The following is a 13,334-nucleotide window of genomic DNA, read 5'->3' on the forward strand; positions in this document are numbered from 1 at the left end:
AGATTTAACAGGTGCATATATGGGGAGAAGAGAAACTACAGCTCTAGTTTGTGAGTGGTTTCAATGGATAGAGCTGAGGAATACTCAGGACTCCCCTTTGTAAGTAACGTGTAAGTCATTACTGGCTAACAATGGTGAATATATCCCAGATCAAATGTATGTGATGAGTAGAGTTGTTGAATTTGCAAATAGTTTTGAATTGTTGATAGGAAAAAATATTAAGATATGTCTACATATCTCCTCCGGGAAATCCATGGGCAAGCCACTCTATGGAGCTGAGCCATGAACAGGTTAAATCATGGTAGTGAGTCAATTAATATATAAGGAAGGACATACTCATTGACAGCTGTTTAAAAAAGTGTGCTATTCTTGGAAGAGAAAAGCAGATCAAAGTCCTTTTGTCACTTTCTGCACAAAAGCATTTAACCAAATGTTAGGGTCTTGCAAATAGATCCAAACAGGATTTTGTTGCTTCTGTGAGGCAACTATTTGCAAAGAAGATAAAAAGTTCAGATTCTGAAAACTCAGGGGAGTCTGACAATAAGAGCAGTTATTTTATTTAGCATTGAGCCCAAGCAGATTCATTCTCTCTCTCAGGGCAAACTTAAGTAGTGATTCAGGTTAGGTTCTGTGTCTCAGTAGGGTTATTTTAATGTTTTGTTACCACACTGCTTTCTTTCCCATGATGTCATCATCACTGGTCTACTCTGGCCTCCAGTTGGGAGGTCTGGAGACACACTATCTATAACGCTGCTGCTTCCTTTGAGAACAGACGCAGGATCACTCTCGAGGAGAAAAGACAATGCAGAAAGAATAGTGTCTTGCCAATACCACCCAAGGAGTCTTTCTGCTGTGCCTTTTGCAACCAGACCTGTCTATCTAGCATTGGCCTTTTTAGCCACCAGCGCGCTTGTAGCAAATGTGGGTAGAGCCCTTCCCAAATCTTAGTTCGCGAAGCCTAGCCATAATGATACATGATACATGGTTACCACACTGCTTTCTTTCCCATGCTGTTCAACTCATGTTTGAACTTTACCCCATTACCCTGCTCCAGCTGCAATTCTCTGAAAAGGCTGTTGTTTGTTACACCATGATTGTCTTGGTTGGTCAGACCTTTATGTGGCATTCCTGGGGTCAAGCTGAAACGAGTAAGACACCAAGAACTTGACCTTAATAAATCTAAATTAGCCTTGTGTTGCTCTGACACTCCCAGAGTGCTTGTTAAAAAGAAACCAAAAAACCAATCAAACAAAAAACCCCACAACAAAACAAAACAAAAACAAAAACCCCAAATCTATTGAGATCTTGGCATAAGGTCATATTTACAAAAGAAATCAAATATCTCAAATGGTCGGTTGGTGTCCAGGTGGTGCCAGGAATCATTGCTACAAGAGCCCTTACAGAGGTACCTTCGGCTCCATCAAGTAAGGCCCCCACTCTTCTGCTCATCTATCACCTGGCTGCCCCATGGTGATAACGTAGGAATAAAATGGCACATACAAGTCAGAACAAGGAAGTATTTTGAATTTGGCACATTACAGCTTTCCCCTGAAACACAAGCTCAACTGCAAAAGCCAAGAGCTGGTACTGCAATTCTTGCTTCTTCAGCTTACACATCTGGGCACAGTGTCACACTGGTAAAGAGCAAGCTTGGGCTGGAATTAGCAGAGCCTGAGCGAGGAACGAACTCAGTCCCAATTCCAGGCAGGTGCAGGAACAGTGCAGAAGAGATTGAAGCACATCTACGAGAGGTTAAATGATTGTGTGGCTGCAAAACTTCACATGACATAAGGACACATGCCACATAGACCAGGGCTAATATGGGAGCTGATGTCCCTAGTGTCAGCCCCTGTCCTGTCCCAAGTATTTAAACCTTTTACAGCTTATAGGCCACTTCTACATACCTACTGAAATGAATGCATTTTCATGAATTTTTTTTACCTTCATGCATATTTCAGAAAAATCAGTGATTTATGGGTTGTAATATCTTTACATGCTCACATGTTTCACTGCTTCCAAAAATTGCCAGAGTACATGAGAGCACATGAGAGAAACAGGTTAATGGAAAGGCTCTTACACCTCAAGGGTTAACAGAGAAAAGAGTCTAAATGAAAGGGATGTATCTAAGGTCCATTTCCAACAACTGGATGCTATAGCATGATTCAGTTGCTTAAGCAAAGACACACAGTGCTATCTGCAACACACTCAACCATCCCTCCCAGCCTCCAGCTACCCTCTTGGAGAGGCTTGGCTCTTACTTTCAACCAGAGCAGCATGTCTTAAATACACTAAGGTGCCCCTAACACCCAAGATACTTGTTTCAGCAGATAGCTCCACAGTCTCTTTAACTGCACAGGGTTAACAGCATTAACCCTGTGCAGTTCATGTCCTTTTGAGATGCCTTTGAGTCCTAGAGGATATACATTATAAAACATACACAAAAATAGAAATTAAAAAAAGGATGAAATTAAAGAAACACTTTTAAAAACATATTTAATTTATTTATCCATGGTACAAAAGAAATATTATCTTCCTGCACCCCAAAGATTGTCTTGTGTGGCATCTAAAGCACGGGCACTCTACTCTGGACAGCGCTTTCTTAGACCTCACAGCCAATGCCAACACTGATCCACCTCTGTGTTCATGTTTACAGGTGATACCTCTAGAGAAACCAGCTAACTGAAAAGAAGTTCAGTAGTAAACTAATCCCTGGTGTAACAGACTGTACTGTGGAGAAACAGAGGACTGGTCACAGAGGACACATAATTACCTTTACAGACATAAACCATGACCAGGAACTCCAATAAACTAGTTCCATAGTATCTTTATCCACTGCTTATTAACAGTGCATAGTTTGATACAAGACAGTAGGTGTTGCTCATTTAAGCAACTAAGAAAATAATACATTTTCTAGTACAGCAAAGACTCTAATACTTCAGAGTTAGTTATATCAGGACGGCAGAGTTTTGACTGAACACCAAAACTACAGGTTTACTCCAGTGTTGTGCTTCTCCAGAGCCCCCAAGCATTATAGAGACATTGTTGAGTTAGGGTCACAGTCCACAAGTTAAATGATTTGCATCCAATAAATTCCATAAACAGGCAATAAAATTATCCTTTAAGGAATCTTCTCTGATGTTAAGACCTGAGAAGCACGGCAGCGAGCCTAAAAATAGGTGAGGAGAGAGGGAAAGAGAATAATTTAATGAACAAAACCACCACTTTAGACAGCTTTTTCCAAATTAGTAGTGTAGTAAGCTTAATGAGTATAAGGGGTTATATTTCATCTTAATTAAATGGGAGGTTTCAAGATAACATTTTAAAAAACTGATATTTTTAAATATAAATCAAATCTTTGAAAAGAAGAAAAAAAAAGTACCATACTAAAGACAACAAACCCACCCCTTCCTAATCCCAAATGACATTTCTTTTTACTGTGTCTTGAATTTTAAAGCTTTTGTCAGTAGCAGGAGAGGACAGCCACATTTCACTAATATTTCTGACATGTTCAGGGCCAGAAAACTCTTAAGACAATACCTCATTTCAACATACATATGTTAAATACAGTTGAGCAAGTAATTCAGTCACCAGTTATTTAACAGCTTAAATGAAAGTCTGTCCTGAAGTTTGAATGTAAGGCACCACAGAATTGGAACAGGGGTCCTCAGAATCCATTTGTTAGTATAGGGAAGAGAAAGCTTAAGAAACAAAAACTACATCTGACAATCAGCTGAAAACTTCTAAGGTCTTAAAAAAGCTAAAATGCCCAAAGCCAAACACATGGAAAGGGTTTATAAAAATTCCAACAACTCAAACTTTTAAGTTTCTCAGACGTGTGTTTTAAATATATGAAGTTCTAAATACTTGTAGAATGCACTAGTTGTAGTGTCCAAGCTGAGGAGACATTGGATGGTTAGGTCTCAGTCTCTGTGCACCTTGTTCTTCAACTATCAAAGGCTGATAGACACCACATAGCTTTACAAAATTGCAATAAAAACCTCTGAACACATTTTGCACTATGAATCTTTGTAAGTAACTTCCATGGTCACAATTAGTTATTTAGGAGAAAACATTATAAGAAAATGAAAAGTTAAAAAAAGCACCTAATTTACATCCACAAACAGCTGCAAGCTTCATACAAGATTTAGAAGTTGTCAGTTGCAGCAAGGTGGCATTCATATATATGCAAAACCTTTTTGGTTTTGATATCCTGGGATTATATAAGCAGAAAGTAGCAGAGAACAAGAACAGGGAAAGTGAAGAAATGAAAAAAATCCACCATGCAACCATATATGAATGTGCATTTGAGTGTTAAAGAACTGCAGATTGTCTTAAATGTTCTTAGACTGAAACTATTTTCTGAAATACATACAGCTTTCTCTTCCAAAGACAGCACCCCATCTACAGCCACTATCTGGTACTGCTTTTCTTTTAGGCTACCCATAAATTTCCGAAGTAGTTTGAGATTAGTTCCATCACTGTTCTGTTTCAGCAGTTTCTGCATTTCTTGGGAAGAACATCCTGGGTCAAACAGTAGCAAACATAAGCTTCTGTTTTTCTTCTCTTCTATTCCAACAACAGTACGACTATGACCTAATATCAAAATAGAGTTTCAGTATTTTAAAAACATATAAATCCCATTTACTTCCTTGTAGCACACTACTGATTTTCAGATCAAGGAAGGCATTACTTTTTAATTAAATTTAATAATAGTTATAAGTAAAGAGTACACGTCAAAAAGTTGAGATCCCAATCACATTCAGTTCTTCCATTCAATAAAAATACAAACTTGAATGTTGCTCTTGCTAAATACAAAATAAAGCCATGCCTTCAATTCAATGAGGAAGGATTACAAAATGCTGCTCTGAATTACAGCAGATATCAAGAGAGACAGAGAATAGTAAGAAACCAGCATATAGCGATACTGACCTTGATGCTGCAGGTAGATGGGTGGTTTGGAAGTACACACCACCTTTGCGCCACCTCCATTATCTGTAGAATAGTAATGCAAAACCCACTCAAATAAACGAGGGTGTGTACCCATAGGACCAGTTGGTTTGTGAAAGTCAATGATTTGGCATCTACAAAACACAGAGAACGAAAACAATAAAATTTCAAGTGGGTTGTTTGTTAAAAAAAAAAATTCACCTCTTCTCCCTTCCTCTGGCACCAAGAATGTTTTATAAATACAGCAATTCAAGGCATCAAGTGGTCCTTACCACCTTTTTTTTAATACAGGAGTAGGGGACACGTAATTACAAGGCAATGCAACATATACTGTTCCAAACTGGAAAATTTACTACATAACAAAGAAATGTTCTACTCTGTTCTGTCCAACAAGAAGTTGTGAAGCTTGCAAAAATTAATGTTCGATTTTTTGTACGTGATACACATAGAGAATCCAATTAAAAGATATAGAAAGTAGCTGAAATTCAGATTCTTCTTGAGAAAAGACTTTTAGAGAAATTAAGCTTTCAAACACTGTTTGAATTTATGCATATGTGGCATAATTTTGCACCAAGTCTCAATGATATAAGCAGTTAGTGGGTTTATGTACCTCCATAAGTAGTTATACAGTTTCATGCTGCACTAAATCAGATCTGTTTACAGACTGGTTAAAGTCACTAAGGTAGCTTTGTCATTATGCACACGAATTCTAACCTTTAAAGGTCTAGCACTTAAATCAGCACTTAAAAATAATAACAAAAACCAATATTTACTTCATCCTGAGACTGGTTAACAGTGAATAAATTTCACATGCTCCTATCCATGCTTTGGAGCCATGTAATCTGTTGTTGAAGTGAGATGCCCCATGAGGATCAAAACCTTCTCTCCAGGCATCTTCAATCATGGACTGAATCTTTGGTATACTAGGAATTAGTGTAGTATCTGGAACAGAAAAGCTTTTGAATTGTTGTTACGGTTATTGAAATAGTCTATTACTTAAAAATATTCAGCTTCTTTTATAAGAGGCAGTTGATGTTACAAAGATTCATTTACATTGCACAACTTGCTGGGTAAATTAAAAGGCAAAACATCAATCAGCAGGCTGTCATCCCAAGTATGTGAAACAAACTGCGTTTTGTTTAATACCTGTCAAGCAGTCTCTATACAAACTGTTCTGCAACAGTGAGGAGAGGAGCATTTGGAAGTTCCTGTACCCACAACCCCAGCCTCTGTCGCCCAAGGATGAGTGGAAATGATCTACTCCTGCTGAAAGCCATACATGCCTCACATCTTTGTTCTCATTCTGATAGTATTTGCACAATGCTTCAATGATTCCTAAAAGAAGATAAAATATAAAGTTTATCTGTAAAATGAACTATGAAATTTGCCAGAAGATTCTTTGTCCAACTTGGAAAATATACATATTAATACAATTTATTTTAAAACTTCTAAATGACCCTATGTTACATTTAGAACCCAAATCACAAAACCAGTGGACATTGCACCTACTTAATTTCAATGGTATTTATTTTGATGAATTTATGTACTATGAAGCTTTCAAAATGAAATCTATTTTTTCATTGTTGCTGCACAATTTTAAATTAAACAGCTTGGACTACATTATAAACTGTGATAGTCACAGGAACTATTACAATGATATAGAAAAAGCATGTCACCAATAAAGTATTCCTATGCCCCTGCCATCCCCAGTACAACATCCTCCTAAAAACATGGCGACACTTTTTATTCCCCACAACTTATTTTTCCAGGAGAAACAAAGAGGGAAAAAAAAGGGGAATGGTACAGAACTTGAGAATTACTGTAAATATTTTAAAATAATCCACTTGCAGGATATTCCAAATCCTCCTTTGTTACATGAAAGAACATACTTAGGAATGCTCTCTTCAATCTGTGTATGTAAATTCTCAAAAGCCCTTTTTTGCCATGCTATTGTGAAGACAATTATTCCATAGTCATCACAGATTATTTTCTGAATACCTCTCTGAAATCCAAATCAGTATTAAGAATGAAAACTTTAAATGTGTTATTTCCATGCAATATATTTAATAGAAGAAATTTTATTTCACCTGTCAAGAACCAAATGGATATTTTGTGAGCTATTGCCATTAGCAATAAGCTAAAAGACCTTTGAACTGTGGTCTTGGAAAGGAAAGACAATGGACTCTTTTAAAAAGGACACAGAAATCCACCTGCATTGTATTTTTTTTTACCAACTACAAAACATCTAAAAGAGGATGTATCAAGTAGATGTCTATTCCTCCCAGTCCTCTCCTGGACTTTGTAATCAGATGTGTAATCAGGACACTGTGCTTACCTGCAACAAGCTTACATGATATTACAACTAACTGAAATACAAGATAAAAAGCTACTGTAAATTTGAAATGCTACACTAGATTAGGAACCAATGAGTACTAAGTAGCAAACAAGCATACAGTCAAGGGCAACCAGCTTGTAATAAGACAGTCACATCTTTTGATACATACTGTATTTGTGGCCTTAACCAGACAACTTGGTCCCAAGGTTCCATGGGAAAAAAAAAAAAGGCAAAAAAGCCTACAGTTCCGAATACAAATTAGAAATAAACTAAACTAATAAGGAAATTAAAACTTAATGTATTTATTTAGTCCTCACCAGGACTACAATGATATAGATTGATCTAGAAAATAAGAATTAGAACTAGGATGCAACCAATACTAAACAACCAATTACATGTTTTGTTAAAGACCGCTTTGGTCACTACAACCTAAGTCTAGAAAATAAAGTCTTAGTTGTATAATTTCAGTGTTTTTACCTGAGGTCTTTGTTTTCCCATCATCTATACCAAAAGCCAAACTTTCCATCATGTCAGCTTTTCTCTTGTGATATTCAAAGGGCTGCATCCTTCCTCTATCAACTTCTCTTTCCATATTCTTTAGAAATTGCTGCTTGTAGCCACCAGAATTATCCAAGCCATACTGTCTCTGTTAGGGATGGAATGTGCATGATTTAAATCACAATTTTAAAATTCACCTGTTGTGCACGCAGCTTTTCAAAATCACTGTCACTAACTTTGAAAAACAGACATAAAAACTTCAGAATTACAATTTTTTTAGAGCTGAAGGCCAAGCTTCATTCCAGAATATGAGTGTGGGTCTACGAAAGCTACACCTGGAAGAGCATGCACATTCCTCTGCTCCCTCTTGGCAGAGCCACTGGCACAGAGGCAGTCTGGCAAGGAGGTAGTGAGAGTGGGAAATGAGTTACCAGGGCTGTGAGGTGGGAGGCAGAGGGAAGCAGGACCTAGAGCAGGTGATGATATTCTGGAAGAGGACAGCCAGGATGCTCAGGGCCTTTGGCGCTCTGACAGGGAACATGCTCCATGCTGCACAGCAAGGCAGAGCACTAGAGCTGGCTGGAGCATAGGCAGCAGGTGCGCTGGAGAGAGCAGTGTGGCATGCACAGGGAGCACCCAGCCCCATCTTAAGCCAGCACCACTCAAAGCAGTAAAGCTAAAGTCCAGCACCTGTGCCAGAATCAGGGTTTCCAAAAGCATGCATTTGCTTCCAACCCACTCCTGGACCATCACCTCAACACAGACTGGTGACTTGCACAGGTCTGACTTGGTTTGGCCATTTCAGGACATTACAATTCCAAGATACTCAGTTTCTAATGGCACAACTGTTGTTAAGTTTACCATTTAGAAACAACAGTGTACCTGCAGCTTTTTAAATTCTTCCCTCTCTCGCTTCTCTTCTTCTGATCTCTGCCATTTATCTTCTTCAGTCTGGAGCTGCTGAGCCAGTTCTAAATCTCTTATATGTCCACCTATCCCAGAATAACATTCCAAAGAGAGGTGACTTGATCAGAAGGTTAATAATGCTTTGATGGATCACTTATTTAAGTTTCAAAGATTCATTTCTAAGCAGACATATGTAAACACAACTAGGCATTAATTTCAGGAAATGCATCCTAAATTATTTTGACCTATTAGCAACAAACACTGAACAGCAATGACTGCATTCAGTCTGCTAAGACTTAGACTCTTGACTTGGACAGAGTTTATGCGGTTACTGGAGCAATTACTTGGCAAATAATGCATGTACCTCTACCACTAAGAAGACAGCTTTTGTTTATTATGTTTCACTTCATTGTTAGGAAGAAGTCCCAGTTTCTTGAATACCACACACTTACTTAGCTTCTAGAACCATTGCCAGCAGTCTTATAAGGAAGTGACAAAACCAAATTTAGGATCAGAGAACTGGACAGGGAATCTCTAGGATTTTGTTAGCCATGTTAATAAATAAAATGCATTTTGATTCCTTTACTTTAATAATATGACTAGTGAATCAGCACAAGCATTTACAGAAAAGAATCGAGGAAAAAAGTTTTCATAAGCTATAAATTTTCAGCAGAACGTACCACTGTAAATTTGATTTATAAAAACCTTCTACAGAGCTAGAAAAAGAAATATATAATACTGCTGTCTTTAAAATATTTTTTGCTTTAAGTTTTACTTTTGGCTAACATGCAGCTCATTTACTCAACAAACATGCATAGACAAAGATTTCTTTTAGCATGTGCAATTAAGTAGAGCAGTTGGGCAAGTGATAGGACCTGCTACTAACTATGTTAACTTCATAATATATGTGTCTCATTCTCTTTTTAAATACAGAAATATTTATATTAAATTTTGCATGAGATTCTATTCTCCAACATGCAAATACTTGTAAATGCTTTCAAGTATTATCAAGCCCGTATCCTTTCAGGTACCTTCTGAAAAGCTGTGTTCCTCTAAGTGCAAATTCACATGTTCTTCAAGAATCTGAATGTCTGTACAGGTAAGACCGCACATAGGACATTCATATAGCTGTTCACCATTTCCAGTGTCTGAAAAAAAATGCAGTTCCTTGATTAATGCAATTCCTGGGTTTTTTTGTGAGAATCACCCCCCTAACTGACATACAGTCTACACATTACCATTGAAATTCTCCAGTGAAAGGCAGCAAATTCTAAACAGTTGTTACTCTCTTAACCACTTAAGAATTTGTATCTAAGTACACGACAATTTGAAGACATTTTTTCCTTCTTTCCATTACATTTTACCCCATTTAATTTACAGATCATAATTTGCTATGATATTTGTATTAAAAAATGCTTAGTCTTAAATATCAAACCACTAATAAAAAGATCTGTTCTGCTAACAGAACACTTGCTTACAAAAACTTAATATTCATGTGATAACATTTGATGGGCTGAAAGAATAAAATAAAATGTGCTGTCATTCTTACTTTGTTGGTCTTCCTGCATCTCCTTAAATAAATATTCTTTCTGCAGTTTTAGTAGTATTACTGAGAGTACCACATAGGATAAGTAAAGTTCAAATGGATTTCTGGAGATCATCTAGTCCCTCGTAGCAGAGTCAAATTTAAACAGGTTAAGTTACATGTCTTTTCCAGTCAGTTTTTAAATTTCAAGGATGGATACTCCACACGTTCCCCAAGCAACATATTCCAGTGTTTGACCACTCTCACAGTAAAAAAATTAGTGTTCTTGCATTTAAATGGCATTCTTTTGACTTTTTGATTTGTGGCCACTGCCTGTTGTCCTATTACCAAGATCCACATTCGAATGCCCGACTCCATCTTTACTGCTCTCCTTTTGAGTCCCTACATTTTACTTGCACCTTCCCAGGCTCACAAAACACAAGAATTAATATTCTGTGGTAGCTGTTTCTGGAAAGATTTTGGGGCTATCTCAAACCATGACACCAGGCTAAATATTCGTGATGGGCTGGAAGGAAACTTAGTGGTATAGTAACCTAAATTCACCAGGAGCATTTTACATAACCCTGCAAACATAGAGTTTTCTTAAATATACTATGTACATAAAAAAACAAAACACCCATAATAAAACCACTTTAAAGCAGAAATTGCCATGCGGGCAACTTAGTTATTTATTTAAGTTTCACATTATTTGCACCCATAGAAGAAAGATGTTCTTCAGTGCTAAGACCTGGGGGTTTTTTTGGTTAAAAATAACATTTTAATCACAGATCATGCAGTGAGGTTGATTATACTGCCACATTCTGCATCCTAATCATCTGTAATGGGTTTCTGTGGCTAGGTTTTGCTAGTGGGGGGAGCTACAGGGGTGGTTTCTGTTAGAAGTTGCTAGAAGCTTCCCCTGTCTTATGAAGCCAATGCCAGCCAGCTCCAGAACAGGCTTCCTCCTGCTGGCCAAGGCCAAGCCAACTAAGAGTGATAGTAACGCCTCCGTTATAACATATTTAAGAACAGAAAGGTATTGCACAGCAAAAATTCCAGGCAGGGAAGAGGAGAGTGAGAACATGGGAACAACAGTGCAGACACCAAGGTCAATGCAGAAGGAGGGGGAGGAGAGCTCCAGGTGCTGGAGCTGAGGCCCCTGCAGCCCATGGAGAAGCCCATGCTGGAGCGGGTGGATATCCAAAGGAGGCTGTGACCCCGTGGGAGGCCCAAGATGGAGTAGGGTCCTGCCAGGAACCTGAGAGGAGAGGGAAGCTCACGTTGGAGTAGGTTTTTCCCGGGTAGGACTTGTGGCCTCTGTGGGGGACCCACACCAGTACAGCTCGTTCTTGAAGGACTGCACCCTATGGAGAAGTGACCCACAGGACAGCAGTTTGGGAAGAACTCTTGCCTGTGGGATGAACTCATGCTGGAGAGGTCCATCAAGAACTATCTCCTATAGGAGGGACCCTACAGAAGCAGGGGAAGGACTCCTCTGAGCAGCAGTAGGCACAAAAATTACCATAAACCCCATTCTCCATCCCCCTGCACTGCTGTGGGGAAGGAAGAGAACATGGAAAGAAGGAGGGGTGAGGGGAAGGCGTTTTTAAGATTATTTTACTTCTCATTCTTTTGCTCTGACCCTGTTAGCAATAAATTCAATTAATATCCCCACTTTGAGTCTGTTTTGCCCATGATAGTGATCAGTAAGTGACCTCTCCCAGTTCTTATCTTGACCCATGAATCCTTCGTGGTTTTTTTTTCCTCTCCTCTGTCCAGTTGCAGAGGGCAGCGAGAGAGCAGCTGTAGTGAGTACCTGGTGTCCAGCCAGGGTCAAGCTCCTACAACATCATTTTTTAATCTTTTCAGTATATACAGTTCGTTTCATCATGAATATTAGTCTTCTAAGGGAATTACCCACTAGCAAAGATGCCATCAGTAAGTTTCTGAAATAGCTACCAGCAACTTGGACAGTTAGTCAAAATAAAATTCTAATCATGACTAAAATAAAATAACAGTATTTAAATATGCAACTATTTCCCTTAATCCAGCTTTATCCTCGAGAATATCTCTGTCCAAACCAATATTTAGCACTTCAGAATACTTCGGTGCTGGATCTTTTCCAAGCCTCTACTTCAAAGTCAAAAACTTCCTTTCCCTAACACCTAATGCAACCACTTTATGGGATCCCGTCAAAGACGACTCTTAAAGAGGCAAAGCCAAACCTTTGCAACCAAATATATGCCAAATAGATAAAAAACCCCCTCCCCACCACACAGGAGGTTTACGATTTCCTTTCACTGACACGGCGTACTGGGATCATACAACACCCTGCGGGCTCGCCTGCACTGGCGTTTGAATTTCAGCTCCGGAGCAGATCTTTCAAGTGACGCTCTCCTGCCTTCAGTCACTCCCCCTTTGCAAGGGACTTTTCCCCACCGCCCTCAGTCGCTGCCCCGTGTTTGCACCCAGAGGCGGCCTCGGAGCTCTCTGGGATGGGACCACAGAGAAGGAGGCACTCAGGGAGCATCCTAGTGCGATGCGCTCATCCCGGGCCGGTTCCCCGCTCCCCGACCCCCGCGGGGAGAACGCCCCTCCCTCACCGCCGCTCACCCGTGCCTGGGGCGCCCAGCAGGTGCCCGTGCCGCTCCCGGACGTGCTCTTCCAGCTCCCGCCCCGCCGCCTCCCCGCAGAACGGACACTCGAGCGGTGCCCCAGGGCGGGAGGAGCCCGGAGGCCCCGACTCCGGGTGGGCCTTCTCCAAGTGCCGGCGGAGCTCGTCGCAGCCCGGGGCGGCGGCGGCGAGGCAGAGCGGGCAGCGGGGCCGGCGGCGGCATAAGGGTAGGCGCCGCCGTGCCGCCGCCTCCGCGGGCAGCGCCTGCCCGCACACGTCGCACAGCACCATCGCGCCCGCACAGACACCCCGAACACCGCACAACGGCTGCCTCCCAGTGTGTCCAGTCTAATCTAGTCCAGTCCAGCTCCGCCCCACCTTGCCCTATCCTGCCCTGCCCGCGCGCGCTCTTCCCGCTAGGAAGTTCCGTTTCCCGAGCCGGAGCGGGCGCGTGCCGCGCACAGCCTGCCGGGAGCCGCGGGCCCCGCCCCCAAGCTAGTGCGGCGCGC

At 40.4% G+C, this 13,334-nt stretch overlaps 1 protein-coding gene across 1 annotated transcript; it reads right to left on the bottom strand.

Moving 5' to 3' along the window:
* Positions 1-2,499: 2,499 nt before the first annotated feature.
* Positions 2,500-13,271, bottom strand: ZUFSP (zinc finger with UFM1 specific peptidase domain). The gene is made up of 9 exons (XM_017828940.1): positions 12,825-13,271; positions 9,718-9,834; positions 8,663-8,772; positions 7,760-7,928; positions 6,094-6,282; positions 5,721-5,889; positions 4,930-5,081; positions 4,373-4,593; positions 2,500-3,166 (listed from the first exon to the last, which is right to left on the bottom strand). Exons 1-9 carry the CDS (start codon positions 13,114-13,116, stop codon positions 3,119-3,121), a joined length of 1,467 nt encoding a protein of 488 aa, XP_017684429.1. The 5' UTR covers positions 13,117-13,271; the 3' UTR covers positions 2,500-3,118.
* Between the last annotated feature and the right edge of the window lie 63 nt (positions 13,272-13,334).

The sequence above is a fragment of the Lepidothrix coronata genome, unplaced genomic scaffold (assembly GCF_001604755.1).
Source record: "Lepidothrix coronata isolate B3197 unplaced genomic scaffold, Lepidothrix_coronata-1.0 Scaffold5, whole genome shotgun sequence".
In the NCBI taxonomy this organism is placed as follows: domain Eukaryota; kingdom Metazoa; phylum Chordata; class Aves; order Passeriformes; family Pipridae; genus Lepidothrix; species Lepidothrix coronata.